Source organism: Hydra vulgaris, chromosome 06 (genome assembly GCF_038396675.1).
Source record: "Hydra vulgaris chromosome 06, alternate assembly HydraT2T_AEP".
Classification (NCBI taxonomy): Eukaryota; Metazoa; Cnidaria; class Hydrozoa; order Anthoathecata; family Hydridae; genus Hydra; species Hydra vulgaris.
In genome coordinates this window covers 55,948,290-55,965,000 of record NC_088925.1, presented here as the reverse complement: position 1 = coordinate 55,965,000, position 16,711 = coordinate 55,948,290, and the positions used below count along the sequence as shown (strand labels likewise).

The following is a 16,711-nucleotide window of genomic DNA, read 5'->3' as shown; positions in this document are numbered from 1 at the left end:
AAATGATTAACAAGCAATAAAACTGCCTTAAATCTTTTTCAAATGATAAAACTAAATTTATTCCTTAATCGTAAATTTATAAAATATCTTTTAACATTTTAGAAACTTTTTGCAAAATTAACTTTCAGCTATATTAAAATATTAGTAATGTTAGATTAAATTTTTTTTTTTTTAAATTTCTTTAATTAGGTTAAACTGATTCATATCGGAAAGTATTAATTCATTTTTATTTAAATCTTGTCTGCTTTTTCTTGCAAAGAAAAAAAGAAAATAACAAAAATGAAACATGATAATATAATACCAAAGACCTGATCACTTTTTTGTATACTTTTGTTTAAAACCTCTTCATTCACTTTTAGCACCACTTCACCATTCTTTTTTGTTCTTTATTGGTCTCCATCTTCTCAAAACTGCACTTTTTTTGATGTTACTTCAAATTGAGTTGACTAATTCAATTAATTCTTATTATTAACTTGTAGGTGAGTTTGAAAAAGTTGTACAAAACAAAAGTTTCAGGGAGATAGCATAGTAAGATTTAGGGAGATTATAGCATAGTAAGATTTAGGGAGATTATAGCATAGTAAGAGTTAGGGAGATTATAGCATAGTAAGATTTAGGGAGATTATAGCATAGTAAGATTTAGGGAGATTATAGCATAGTAAGATTTAGGGAGATTATAGCATAGTAAGATTTAGGGAGATTATAGCATAGTAAGATTTAGGGAGATTATAGCATAGTAAGAGTTAGGGAGATTATAGCATAGTAAGATTTAGGGAGATTATAGCATAGTAAGATTTAGGGAGATTATAGCATAGTAAGATTTAGGGAGATTATAGCATAGTAAGATTTAGGGAGATTATAGCATAGTAAGATTTAGGGAGATTATAGCATAGTAAGATTTAGGGAGATTAAAGCATAGTAAGATTTAGGGAGATTATAGCATAGTAAGATTTAGGGAGATTATAGCATAGTAAGATTTAGGAAGATTAGAACAAAGAACATTCTTGTTTAATAAGTGTGATAAGTGAATAGGTGGGTTCGAGATTTCTTGTAAAGAACAACAAAAGTACACAGGCACCAAGTTTAAGCTTCTGTTTTTTAGAAAAATGAGCTTTTTTTTATTTTCAAAGTATTTTTTGGTTTAATTTTCTTCTAATTATTTCTCCTGATTATTTCTCCAATTAATTGTTAAACTCTTCATGTTTGTTATTTTACAACTTTTAACATAAATCATAACAGTTTTAACATAAGTTTAAAAAAAAGCATGAACAAAAAAAGAACAAATAGCATAAAACAAATAAATAAAATAAAATGATAAACAAATAAATAAAAGGAAATACAATAAAATTAAAATCTAAATAATAAATTATTTTTGTTACATCAATTACTAAAATACCTGATTTTTATTCTCATCGAATTTATTATTTAAGTCATCAACTATTTTCATAAACTTTTTTTTGTAAACCTCTTGCTGAAAAAAAAAAAATAAAAAAATAAATATAAGTAGTATTAAATAAAGCAAATAATTAAATATTCATAAAATGCATCATTTAAATATATGGATGAAACAATTAAATACATACTAATATACAGAACGTAATACATTATATAAAAATTAGCATATTGATTACTCTGTAAATAAATTTGCCATGCTTTTTCCTTACTTTAGTTCTTAAAAGTTTTTAGAGCTTTTTTGCACCTTTACATTAATTTACAAAATTAATAAATAGATGGGGCAATCAAGCAAATAGAACTTTTTTTATCTATTCTAAATTATCAAGAAAACTTATTTATTTCATTGCTTAAAAACTTGATTCGATAGAAATTTTGGAAATATATTTTGTTAATTATAACTTTTAAAGAGAATTAAAAATTTTATAAAGAATTTTTTTATATCTTGCTTTTTTAAAAATCTCTTACTCAGATAGTGAAATTTCTAACTCAATTTTTTTTAAACATCTTCACTTCCAACAAGGCTGCAAGCAACCATGTTTAAGTTGGAAATTACTGGAAGAGAAAACATGTAGTATAAAGCAAGGTAACGATTAACAGAAGACTTAAAAGATTACAAATAATATAAATCTGGAAAACAAGATGAAAGAAGTGAATTCTGATGCTATTTAAATGACGAGTAACACAAGAAAGTAAAAGAAAGTAAACGCTAATTAAACAACGAGTAGCACAAAAATGAATTTTAGTAGATGGGACATGAGACGCTAGCTCTTTAGAGCAGCATCCATTATAGTGTTTATAAAAAAAAGAAAAGAAAAGCAGCATTTTGACGATTTGATAATGGTTGAAGGTTGGCTGCTTGGGCAGGTGCAATTATGTTTACAACACGATTTTGCACCTTGTCTAAAAGAAACAATGGAAAAAACGCATTGTAATTAAACACACCATTATATGGCAAATAGCGTTACATATAGTGTGCGAGATTTATAGAGATCTTTTCCTTTTCTTTAACATCTTTGCTTCCAACAAAGCTGCAAGCAACCACTAATTAAAGTTGGAAGTTACTGGAAGAGAAAAGATGAAGATTGTAGAGCAAGATAACGATTGACAGACAACTTAAAGGATTGCAATTTATATGAATCAGGAAAGCGAATTCAAAAGAACTGATGACTTAAAGGATTGCAAATTATATGATGAAGGAAGCGAATTCCAAAGAACTGATGTTTGAGGAAAAAAACTAGATGAATAAGAATTTTTGGAGCACTTAAAAACAGTCACAGAAAAAGGATGAGACTTAATTGAATGGTGAGTAACATGAGAATAAATTTTAGTAGATGGCACAAGAGATGCTAGCTCTTTAAAGCAGTGCCCATTATAGATTTTGTAGAATAGAGAAAGAGAAGCAACATTACAGCAATGTCATAATGGTTAAAGGTTGGCTGCAAGAGCAGGTCCAACTATGTTTACAATGTGTTTTTGTCTAAAAAAGATGTCTAAAAAAGAGAGGGCATCATTAGAAGATCCGCCCCAGATATAGCAACAGTATTCCATACAAGGCCGAATTTGAGATTTATAGAAATAGAGAATCGAAGCCAAAGTAAGAAAGTGTCAAGGTCGATAAAGAGATGCAACCTTAGCAGATGTTAATTTTGCAACTGATTTGATATATGGTTTCCAAAAAAGAACCAAAGTAAGAGTTAATCCGAGAAAACGAAGAGTAGATGACTTATCGAGTACATCATCCATTCAAATATAGGAAGATCTAAATTTGTGCAATAACAATTGGCTAAAAAAAATTGAATTTCATCTGTATTGAAGTTCACCAGTCACTGTGAGCCCCATGCTGTAGCAGAAGTAAGATGCTTTTCAAGCTCAAATGCCCCCAACAAGCAATCAGAGAGTGATGGTTTCTTATCACAACAAGAATAAATGGTAGTATCATCAGCAAACAATGCCACCTTAAATGTGAGAATATCTGGAAGATCATTATTGTAAATTAAAAAGAGTATAGGGCCAAGGGTAGAACCTTGAGGAATCTCTGAAGTTACAGAATAAGAAAAAGAATGCTGTCTATCGAGGACAACTTTTATACTACAAATGGAAAAGAAGGATTCAATAATCTTAAAGATGTTGCCAGATACACCATAAGAAGAAAGGTTATGGAGGAGACCAGCATGCCAAACTTTATCAAAAGCGTTTGAAATGTCAATAGCGATGGCCTTAACCTCTCCACCTTTATCTAATGCACGATAAAACCTATTGGTTTTTACTGTTAGCAAATCAGCTGTAGAACGAGAAGATCGAAATCCATATTGATGGGCAGAAAGTTTTTAGATTCAAGATGAGAGATTAAGTGTTTGTTATTTAAAGATTCAAAAACCTTGCTTCTGATCTGAAGAAGACTAATGGGATAATAGTTAGACGAATCAGATCGCTCTCCAGAATTTTTGAAGAAAGGGATATTAGATGCCACTTTCCAGCAGGCTGGAAAACAAGACTCTGATAAGCACTTGTTGAATAGTTTTGAGAGTATAGACGACAGCTACAGAGAACACTTCTGCAAGACAATAACATGTGTTTTGTCCGAGCAACAAGCTGTTAAAAAGTCTAGGCAGGAAATCACTATAGATACAGAAGCTGGAGTGATACAAATATCAAGCAATGGATCAACCTGTTTGTTGGCAATGTCAGGTAGAACACAACTAGTGGAATCCAGAGATGATATTGATAAAAAGATTTTATGAAACAATTCAGCTTTGTCTTGAGGTGAGGTGATAAAATCTGAACCATACAAGAGAGGTGGAATTAAATATATGCCCTTATTATTAATAGTATTAAAGATTCTTCAGATGTCACAAGAGCCTAATTTTTGAGATGAGAAACGAGATTTCATGATCTGAGAATAGCGGGGTTTGGTGTTAGACAAACCCTTTTTACAATGGTTTCTATCAGTAATAAACAGACATCTATTTTCCGGAGAATTGTTTTGCTGATAGATATGGAAGTAACGGTTTCGATTGACAATGGCAGCAGCACAGTGTGAGGAAAAGTATGGAGGAGAGTAAAGCTTGACCTGGAATCATCGACAGGGAACAAAAAATTCCATGCCAACCTGAATCCACAAAGTTATGTAAGAAGCACATTTATTGATAGGAAGACGAAAGATTTCTACCCAAGGGCCATCACGAAATAAATCACGGAAAGTATCCCAATCAGCTTTAAGGTAGTTGTACAAGGTATGATATGATAATGAGATATTAGTTTTAGAGAGATCAATTTGTGATCAGAAGCACCTAAGGGTGAATGTGGAGAGACTGAGAACTGACTAGGATCAGAAATAAGACATAAGTCGACTAGAAAAGGTAAATGATTCAAGTTGTCTGGAAAGCGATTTGGAAAGCTGACTATTTGAGTTAGGGATTGAAAAAGGCAAAAATTGTCGGCTTTAATGCCTGCAGAATCACTGACACTAGAGCCAAGCTATGCAGAGTGGTGATCATTAAAGTCACCAACAACAACTATATTAGCTGATGGTTAAAGAGAGAGGGCTTGGGTCAATATGGTCAGAAATAACATTAAAAAGAGTGCAGTCTTGAGATGAAGGAGAGCAATATAGAACAAATAGATAACCAATATAGAGTACCAGACGGCCTCAAAACCATTAAACTGAGTTTTAGAGCTCTACCCTCATTAGGTGAAAATTGAATAAGTTGCCTAGTCATAAAAACAGAGACACAAGCAAAACCCATGCATTGAGTCAAGAAGATCCAGCATTCAACATCCTAAACTGGAAACAATATTTTAAAAATACATCTGCGCCAGCCTAATAGATGAAGAAGGGGTGCGAGGCTGGTCAACAGATAGAATCTGTTTACCCCTTAAGTCTTTGCCTAGGAGGTCTTCTAAAAGACAGTAGCTGGATGTGTTTACATCTGCCCAAGATGAGTATTTTTATAGAGACAACATCTCTAGCCTTTACTTAACCAAGAGCCCCAAGGCACGGGGTGTTTTAAGTTGGAGTTGGCATCTCCTAGCCTTCGCCTAAAAAGGTGTATCATACAAGGCAGCAGGACATGAAGCAGATTGTACTGGGTTACATGTTACCATTAGCAGGATAACCTGACCCGACATTTAATAGATGACAGATAAAGAATAGAATCCGGAGTAAGAAACGATGTAAACTGCAATAAATTTAAAATGAGCAGATAATAATTTTGCAATGGATTTGATATATAGTTTCGAAGAAAGATCGGAAGTAAGAGTTAGTCTTAGAATACAAAGGGTAGATGACTCATTGAGTACATTATCATGTGATTTCCGTAGAAACATATCACTTACCTTCACGCTTCGATTTGTGTCTTGTCTCTGCTTGTGTTCAGTTTCATTTTGCACTTCTTTATGGTTGTGCTCAATTTCTTCTTGCTTTCTAAAACATTTATCTTATACTTCTTTTTCAAACTCACCCTATAACACACTCCTTACTACTAGCATAAAGCTAACGTAGATTTTTTTCATGGTTTTCTTCATGACAGTTCTTGAGCTAAAGTTTTTTGTCTAATAATTGTGTCTTTGACATAATCTCATTGATTCAGGCAAGTGCAGATGCTTTTATTTATTCTTGTAAGTTTAAATTTAAGCCTCAATTTACACGGTTTTCAATAGCACGTTCTTTCATATTTTTACAAAAGCTCCTAAAAAAACAATAGAGATGTTACAAGAGAGAAATAAAACATGTTTGTTCTCTCACAAAAACATGTCTTTTTATTATCAATGCAAAAAGGTGCAAAAAATTATTATCAATGCAAAAAGGTGCTGTCTGATGCTAAACTCTAATCTTCTTAGTTTACTGAGAAGATTGATTGTATTTAATTTTAGAAATTAGATTCGAAAGACTTTTTAAAAATCTTTAACAGTGTCATAAACAAAAGTCTGTCTTTTTTATAAGTAAGTCAAAAGTAAGACATTCAATCTTTAATTCATGGGTCTTTAGATCACTGTAAATTATTCAATATCATTTAAATTAACTTTTTTTTGTGCCTTACTGGAAAATTGTAAATGTAGTTCCAATTTTGAAAAACTCTGAAAAACACTCTGACGCTTTTTAACTATTGCCAAATTAATCTTCTCTTTATTGTTAGCAAGATCTTTGATTCTTTCTTTAACAAAGTACTATTACATAATCTTGAGTTCATCAACTTACTCTCTGACAATTTTGATCCTCTCCTTCTACAGTTGAACTGTTAAGTTGAACTCTAGCAACAGAAAAGATTTATTGTACTATAAATAAAGACAGCAAAGCAAGAGCTATGCTTTTGACATATTAAAGGTTTTCAATAAAGTCTGATATGTTCATGTTCTCTATAAGTTTGTTTCATATATTAAGGTGTGTTTCTTTTTGTTGATTTCATTTTTGTTTTCATCTGGGAAGATTTTCGAGATTATTGTATTATTTCTTTTTAATTGCACTATTAAAGACATCCACCAAGGCCAACAGTCTTTTTCACCTAACAATTTCTGAGGTATCTCAAAGTTTTATTTTTGGTTCTGTATTTTTTCATCTATATTTTCATCTATCTTCTCTGTATTGTTTCATCTATATTTTCATCTCTGTATTGTTATTCTGTATTGTTTCATCTATATATTCATCTATCTTCTCTGTATTGCTTCTCATCTTTATTGAAGATTTTTCTGACAATTTTACATTTAAATTATTTTTATTTCCTGAAGACACAACTCAAGTATAGACAATAAGCCATCATTTTATGATCATTTAAGAATCTAATCACTTTTCTGTGGCAGCCAACCTTGAATTTAATCACTCTTTTGTGACAGCTTGAGGCTTTCAGTAACTTGTGAATTTTAACCAAAACAAAATTCAACTATTTACTGCTAACATCTATCACAATATTGTTAATACTCCTATATTAATAAAGCAAGTCCTCTACTTTTTTTTTTTTTTAAATTTTCATACACTATTGAAATCTCACAATGCAATCTATTGCAATCTCTATTCAATGCAATCTATTGCAATCTCTATTACAATCACTATTGAAATCTCACAATGCATACAATCTATTGCAAAGTTAACATTTGCTAAGGTCGCTTTTTTTTATTGTGCTCGCCATTTTCTTACTCCAGATTCCATTCTCTACCTCAACAAATACAAAAACGTGATTAAAAATTTGAAGAATAAAGCTTAGTTTGTGGAAAAGTAAAGTTTCATAATGACTAAGGAGCTGGACATCTGTACTTGGTAAAAGGTATAATAAGGCAAATATAATTGTCAAAAAAGTCCTTGAATATCAGTTAATTCTGCAGTTCAGGTATTAGTTTTCAAATTGGAAGCCATTTATTTTTATGCAAGATGGACTCCTTGTCACAGCACAGTTTATAAAAGCTTTTTTGGACGAGCAAAATATTCCTCTTTCTGCTTAGAAAGTATCATTTATGAGTGAAATATTTATCCTGAAATGCAGAAGATAGTACAGTTTTGTATTGAAAGCATGCCACACGGAATTAAAGATATGATGCTGCTAAAGCTGGCTTAACAATGTATTATTATTTAATTGTATTAATTTTAATTTGTTTGATGTTCTATTTGTCTTCAATAAAAACAATCAAGCAATATAGTATCCCCTGATAGTTTAGAATTAACATAGAATCTTATAGTTTAAAAGTAACATAGAATCTTATAGCTTAGAATTAACATAGAATCTTATAGTTTAGAATCAACATAGAATCTTATAGTTTAGAATTAACAGAATCTTATAGTGCGCCTAATAGTTAAAACAGGGACTGTATAAAAAAAATATTTTGATTGTCTTGGTAGTTATAAAGGTTCAATAATGCTTTTTAGGTTCAAGAATTTTTTTTTTAATAATTTAATTAATTAGGTTCAAAGGTTCAAGAATTTTTTTTTTAATTAAATTTGCTTATATTTAGTTTGATTACTATTTACTTTCTAGACTTTTTTTTTAAAAAAAGCTCTTGCGGAGATTTCATATTACTGTTAAAAAATTAGGTTAACAAAAGTTGATGAAATTGTTCTTTTTAATGACCAAAACATTTTTTTTAAACTTCTAACTGCTAGTAACTACTCTTTAAGTTGGAATTAGCAAAAAACAAAGAATACTGTTAAAGAGCATAAAAATGCTTGATTGAAGACTTAAGAGAACTGGAGATTGTATGAGTCTAGAAAAAATAAAGATGGAAGAAAATTTCAAAGCATGGTTGTGCAAGAAAAAAACTAGATTTATAAAAGTTTTTTAAGCATGAAGGGATAACAAAAAAAAAAAAGGATGCAACTTTGCTGATAGATGAACAAGATTGAGTTTTGGTTGGTAAAAAATTTGATGATAGCTACATTTGGGCAGCAAACATAATATTTTTAGTAAAGAGAAAGAAATTCAACCTTATGGTGTTGGGGCAGAGGCTGAAACATGATGAACTTTTATTTCTAGTAAAGGTCCAAAGGCGAATGTTAATAAATATACTTTAATAAATATATGTTAATATAAAAGTATTTATTAACAATATAAACAAATCTGAAGTATGTTAAAAAACCTACTGAATAAAAAGCTATTACATCTATGTTTAAACAAAAAGGTGATATAAACTCATGCAAAACAAGTAACTTTTACAAACTACAGTGCGTCTAGTGGACTGTACACTTGACTGAGAGTGTCTAATAATTTGGACAAGGACTGTAAATATCAATTTAAATTGTTAACAAATTTTCAAAAATTTATCACTTTTTTAGTTAAAAAATGATGTTACAATAAAATTTTTGTATTCATTTGCAGAAAAAAATTAAAAATACAAAAATAAAATAAAACAATAAACAAGAAGCCCTTGATATTGTTTATATAAAACTTAATACAAAAACAATAAAAAAATAAATAAATTTCTTTAAATAGCTGCTTACCCATTCCAACTGATTGTTCAAATGGCTAGTCAAGCTTTGTATCTTTAATAAAATATATTTAAGTATTTAATATTCTATTTAATAATTAATTATGTATAATTTTTTTTTCAACATCACTTTCAACAAGGCTGTAAGCAACCACTATTCGAGTTGAAAAAGTATGTAAAATATTTAACAATAGTATAAAAGAAAAGACTAAATTACTATTTATTTCCTGATACTCTGTATAAACAGTTATTTCCATAAACAATAAATTTTCAATATTAAGTCAAATTTTTTAATAAAATGAAATAATAATCTTATAATAATATTTTAAAAAAAGAGTGCCAACAATAATAAATAAGTGAAGATTATCTTTTTTTAAATCTTTAATTGAGATTATAAAAAATCCTTAATTTTCATTTGCTCTGAGTATCTTCAACAGTGTTGAAGGATAATAACAACAACAGAAACAACAGCAACAACAGCAACAACAACAACAACTACTACTCTTACTACTACTACTCCTACTACTACTACAACTACTACTACTACTACTACAACTACTACTACTACTACTACTACAACTACTACTACTACTGCTACTACTACAACAACTACTACTACTACTACTACTACTACAACTACTACTACAACTACTACTACTACTACTACTACAACTACTACTACTACTACTACAACTACTACTACAACTACTACTACTACTACTACTACTACTACTACTACTACTACTACTACTACTACTACTACAACTACTACTACTACTACTACTACTACTACTACTACTACTACTACTACTACTACTACTACTACTACTACTACTACTACTAGTACTAGTAATAGTAGTATACTAGGAGTAATAGTAGTCTACTACTAGTAGTAGTAGTTATGTGACAAGAAATTTTTAAACAAATCATATGCTATATTGTTATATATCATTGGAAAAAGCATCATTACAGTATTTTATAAGTGAAAAAATTATTAAAATCAAATCATTCTACGAAAAGTTATAGCATTATAAGTGTCGAATTTTTGATATGTGGATTTGTTGAAGAAGCAGTGACCAAATCATAACTTTATCAACTCTTATTAAAATTCATAAAACTTGGTATCAAAAGAAAGGTCTTCGGCACGGCTGAAAAATGGCAACTTAATAAGGAGTCTTACAAAAACATAAATATCTTTAAAAGTAAAAGTCATAAGTATATTGTGTTATATATTTTTGAAAAGCTTATAAAACTTTAAACAAATCTAATCAAAAATTTTTTTTACACGATTATGTTAAAATTCATAATGGTGCACAGTGGTTTGAAATAATCAAAAAGTAGCATTAATTCAAGATTTGCAAATGCTCAATGTTGCCATTTTTTAAAGAAGAATTATTTATAATTGTTCTTTAAAAAATTATTTATAATTGTTCTTTAAAAAATGGCAACATTGAGCATTTGCAAATCTTGAATTAATGCTACTTTTTGATTATTTCAAATGAAAAAGCAATAAATTCATACTTTTATTTATTTCTTAAACTGCCCCAGTAAACTTCCATATATCATATATCAATCGAAAGAACATTAAACAGGCTTTCAGAGTTTATTGTAAAATATTTTATAAAATAACATTTCATGCAGTAAAAATACAGAGAAAGATAATTTTTTAGACTAGGAAATAATAGCTTGTTTGAATGTGACTATTATTAGATTCAGTATGTTTCTGTAAAAATCTGAATAGATATGGATAAACTTTGACCCTTCTTCTTCTAATCCAATAAAGGTTGCCGCCAGACCCGCCCAAGAACAATTATTTTCAATTTTAAAATGTTTCTACTTAAATTGATTTTTTTTTTTTTTTACATAAAATATGACTGTCATTTTCAATCAAATTGCATAATATCGTTATGAAAAGATATATTTGCGGTAACTTTAATACCTACTTTTAATATAACCTCAAAATACTTCCTTTAAAATTAATATAACCTAAAAGCTTTTGGAAGTTGAAAGGATTTACAAAAAATCTTTTTGTTGATTTAAAATTGTGTAAAGAAATAATAAAGTACAAATTGTCTTAAATGAAGTTAAAGAATAAAGATTTTATTTCTTTTGTGACTGGTGATATTATTATAATGTTGGAATGTTTAAAATTTTTGGAGAAGAAGAATGTTATGAAAATTGAAGGTGTTCAAGAAAAAGAATTAGAAAAAAAAGTATTAATAATAAAAACCACGTACAAACAAAGAATGAAGGATGTTCAATATTTCAAGGATATTTCCTAACCATGAGCGAGACTAGGTTTTTTCAAACCGAGACGAGACCGAGATGAGAAGTTAGTACTTCTCGTGAGACCGAGGACGAGACGAGAAATTTAACAATTTTTGAAAACAAATATTAAAATCCAAGTAACAAAAAAAAAATGTAAACATGGTTTTGACAAATAAACACAAATGACATTTGTCAAATGTAAACAACTTTTTCAAATATTAATTCAGAATTTTTTTGCCAAACTTTTCCAACAAGACTGATTAAGATGATTTGTTCTACTTTTTCTGGTTGTAAGTTGTGTCTGGATGATCGGACGACATTTCCACCTGAGTTAAAAACTCTCTCTGATTTAGTTGAACTTGTTGGAATAGCTAAAATTTGTCAGCTAATGAAGAGAGTTCTGGCAATGTATTTGAATGCAATTTCCACCAATCAAGAATCGGAAAGTCTTTTTTGGCATCAGGGAGATATTCATACTGGCACATTTCGCTCAAAATAGGATTCAGTTCAGATGTTGGCTCTTGTATTTCAAGTCTGACGTTTAACTTGCGTTTCAAAGGACTCTGACAACAGGTTGGCACTCAACATTATCCTTAACCTGTGAGGCTAACCATTCTTTTGTTGCTTGAAATTTTTTGAAGAGCTTCAAGTGAAGTCCCTTTAAAGCAGGATTTAAGTAGTTTGCTGCAGCACTCAATAAGTTTTCAGTGTGACAAAGAGGAAATCTTTTCTCAATGCAACTTTTCAAGTTTTTGCATACAAGACACCGTAGCCATTTTTTCCATCCGTCTCAATAAATTGATCAATTTTGTCATGGATTAAATAAAGAGAATCGACGACAATGTTAATTGTTGGAATAGACTCAGCCGACCACGTTTCTGTAGCTTCTTCAAGTGGTGTCAAAATTTCTACTGCTTCCTCGATTGATTTCCACTGTGATGCACTGATGGTCTTTGAAGAAAAAATATCTTCATTTGCACATAAGCTGATAATTGCACTCTTTAGATGTAGGACAGAAGCCATGTAATCCAGTTCACTATTCCATTTTGTGTCAACAGATTGGGGTAACTGTCTAAAATTGATTCCTTGAGCCTCTGATTCTGATTCAAGCAACTCAGCTGCAACTCTTGACTGTGGAGTTAAAGATGCCGAATCTTTGCATGTTTGCAACACATCATCCATTCCAGCAGTCATTCCAAATGAGTCTTGAACTGCACATTGCAAAATATGATTGTTGCACAAGTATTGGTCAAGGCGCTTTGACAATTTGATTGCAAGTTTCATGTTTCTTGCCTGGTCGTTCACGCAGTGCATTGGCAAATTAGCAGGCAAATTTAGTTCTTCTAAGAAAGAATCCAGCTTTCCTTCAATTAAGATACCTGTGTGTCTGCCTGGGAACTGTTGGACATGGGGTGTCCAGTGATGTAGTCTTCAATTTGCGTCAATAACATGAAAAGTCCAAGAGATGTAGCTTTCCTGAGCTCTAGAAGTCCAAAGGTCAGTAGTAAATGCAGCACTTTTTAGATTTGGCGTAATCTCCGTTATTATGCTCTTCATTCCAGCTTGAACTTCTCTTGACCGAATTGAAAGCTTTCTTGAATATGTTGTTCTGTGATGAAGGCTCAGTTTAGGGTTTGCAATGCCAAACAATTTCTTGAAACCTCTTCCTTCGACTGCTGAAAAGGATGCCGGATTAGTGCAAAAGTAATCCAGCATTGCAGAGTCAAACTGCTTTTGAATAGAATTGTCTTTGCCATATTTGGACTTTGTTTCAAGCATTTCGACCATGGTTCGTTGTTTCTTCTTAGGAGGAGGAAGAAGAGAGTCGTCAGTTTTTTCAGAATACTCAACATCATCTTGGCTGTGTTTTTTTTCGAGGTGACGATGAAGTCCGCTTGTGTTTCCATCTTTTGTTTTCAAAGACTTTTTGCATGCCTTGCATTCAGCACCGTCACTTCTTTTTTGAAAATATCTCCAGATTTTTGTTTTTTCTTGGTGACATTTTTGATCGTTAAAATGAGGCAAGAATATTTCTTTTTAATATGAACATTATGTGTCATGTTGAATTCCACTGGTAAACTAATGAAATTAAGTCAAAAGTGCACCATTTTATACAAAAAGTTTTTGTATTTAAAATCTAATTAAAAATATTTAAAATCTAATTAAAATTTTTTATTTAGATTTTTAAAAAAAATCTTATTAAAAAATCTAATTAAAAATTTAATTAAAATCACGGAGTCAAAATATTAATTAATTAAAAAACAAATTATTAAGCATTTTGTAAACTATAATAATTTTTAATTTGGAAAATAATATAATATTTAAGTCTCGTTCTATTTCTCGTTTCTCACGAGAAGTCCCATTTCTCACGAGAAACGAGAACGAGACGAAATCTCGCTCATGGTTAATATTTCCAATAAATTTCATAAAGTCAATTTCCTGGTTAGAACATGAATTTATTTATGAATTTAAAGAAGTTATCTGGAAACTCTTAAACGTATTAGAAATGCCAGAATTAAAGAAAGGACGGCATACATCGCCTATTACAGACAAAGGATAGTGAGCTAAAAGAATACCAATTTCTAATCTGTCAGAAAAAGCTGAATATGATACAAAGTATATACTTGAAACAGCAAGATACACAGCCAAACAAATAGGTAATAAGAACTTAGAAAAAATTATCATGTGCATTCTACAAGATCAACAATTGGCATATGATATCAATAAAAAACATTGACAAAGAAATAAAAAAATGTCTCCAGAAAAGGGACTTGGTTTTCTATTAAACTATGGTTTTACTAAATCTCAGTACATGGCGATAAGATTGGAAAGTCAAGAGAGAGGTGCGATATTCTGGAATCTAGAAAAAAATGTAGACCTAATAATATGCACATCTCTGACAAGGAAGCAAATGTGCCATAACAAAAGCTTCTAATACATACTGTTCAAAGAATAGTAAAATCACAGGAGGAGCAAATTATATCTGAAATTACTAATAAAGAAAAGGACTCAATTGAGTTGATTTTTGTTGTAAGATGGGGATATAATGGAGCCAGTAATTTTTCCCCATTCAATCAAAAGTTTGATGAGTTATTTGAAAGTTCATCAGACGATTTGCTTTTTTCTGTTACCATTTTACCCTTAAGAATTCAAACATATGACTAGGATGTCATATGTTTGAAGAATTAGGATTTTGGGCAAACCCAACTTCTAATTTTGTTAGATTTTGCAGACCAATGATCTTAAAGTATGCTAAAGAAAGTAAAAAACTTATTCTCCAAAAAAAATTTTTGTTGAATGGCAAATAAATAAACTTTCTGATATTACAATATGGCTTCCAAATGGAAAATAATATTAGAGCTTTAATTTAATATTCTCTAATATTATTTTCCAAATGGAAAATAATATTAGAGAATATTAAATAAAGAGCTTTTGATATTATTCTTAATATCAAAAGCTCTTTATTTTTAACAGCCATCAATGGAAAAGTTTTAGCAGAAATCACTGAAACGCTGTCTTATCAATTGTGTGCGCTTTGTAAAGCAACACCTACTAAAATGAGTCACATTGAAAACTACACAAATAAATTATTTAACAATGAGAAAGCATTTTTACTCTTTGGAATAAGTCCACTTTATTGCTGGGTCCATTTCATGGAAAATCTCCTTTATTTGTTGTACAAATTGGATATTAGGCAAAAACTAAATTACACGTAGACAAACCCCATCCAGGTGGCACTGGTTCATCTAATAATGGGAATACTGCACGGCAAGCTTTTTCTTATCCAATAATGTTATCAAAAATTTTGGATATAGATATTAATCTTATTGTCCATTTAAGAACAATATTAATATGTTTGTCTAGTCAAATTCCAATTGATCCAGTCAAATTTGAAAATTATTGTTTACAAACAGTTTTAATTATCAATGAGAAATATTCATGGTATAAAATTCCTACTTATGTTCATAAAGTGTTAGCTCATAGAGCTCAAATGATGGTTGAATTAATTTTGCCAGCTAGAACTTTTGGCAAAAATGCTGGAGAAATGTCATAGAAAAGATTGTATGGATTATGCAAGAAAAATCTCAAGAATTAACAACTTAACTGATGTTTTTTGTCAAGGTTTAGAAAATCAGATCCTAATATTTCCAGTATTAATTTTGAAAAGTTGTTTGAAGTCTCGATGTAAATCAGTACTACCAGAAGAGGTGTTGCAACTTTTACTGATTGAAAGCTCCACAAGAAGTAAGGATGTTAATGATGAGGTTTTCCCAGAACTAATTGATGCTTATCGACAAATAGATTGCATTGATATAGAAGCTGATAGCAGTTTATCCGATAGCAAATAAATACTCAGCTATAACTACGAAATTTACTTTTAAATAAAGTAATTCGAAACCATTATTATTAAATGATATCAGTGCTTCTATTTTGCATTTTTTTTATTCCGCAATTCTCTTACTTGGGGAAAACCCCTTTTGCATTTTTAAAAAAAAATTAATTTTTTGATTATATTTTTAATCTAATAATTCTATTTTATGTATGTTAAGGAATATATTAAAAAATTAAATTGGAGCATCATTTTTAGCATTAAATAAAAATGACTGTCATGTTTTATGTAAAAAAAAAATTTTAAAATAGAAAATAGCTGTTCTTGGGCGGGTCTGGATTGCATCAAAACCTATATTGGTTAAAAGAAGAAGGGTCAAAGTTTATCCATACATATTCAGATTTTTACAAAAACATACAAAATTTAATAATAGTCACACTCAAACATGTTATTATTTCCTAGTCTAAAAAGTTATCTTTCTCTGTAATTTTAAGGCATGAAATGTAATTTTAACAAGTATTTAACAATAAACTCTGAAAGCCTGTTTAATATTCTTCCGATTGATATGTAGTATATGGAAGTTCACTGGTACAGTTTAAGAAATAAAATAAAAGTTCGAAATTATTGCTTTTTCACTAAATAACTGTTCTTTAATAAAGTTATAGAGGTTTTTAGAAATACTTTTATACAAAAGTTGATCTAGAAGATTAAGATGAAGTCTTATGTAAAAACTATATAATAAAGATATAA

The 16,711-nt window shown here is 29.9% G+C and overlaps 1 protein-coding gene across 2 annotated transcripts in view; it reads right to left on the bottom strand.

Annotated features, from left to right (window-relative positions):
- The window catches only part of LOC136081992 (interaptin-like), a 79,941-nt gene that overhangs the window by 2,601 nt on the left and 60,629 nt on the right, over nt 1-16,711 (bottom strand). For both annotated transcript variants that reach the window (XM_065800519.1, XM_065800520.1), the window contains exons 9-10: nt 9,377-9,418; nt 1,397-1,471 (exon numbers count right to left, since the gene is read on the bottom strand). In XM_065800519.1, the coding sequence (XP_065656591.1) occupies nt 1,397-1,471; nt 9,377-9,418 (117 nt within the window). The remainder of the gene's footprint in view (nt 1-1,396; nt 1,472-9,376; nt 9,419-16,711) is intronic.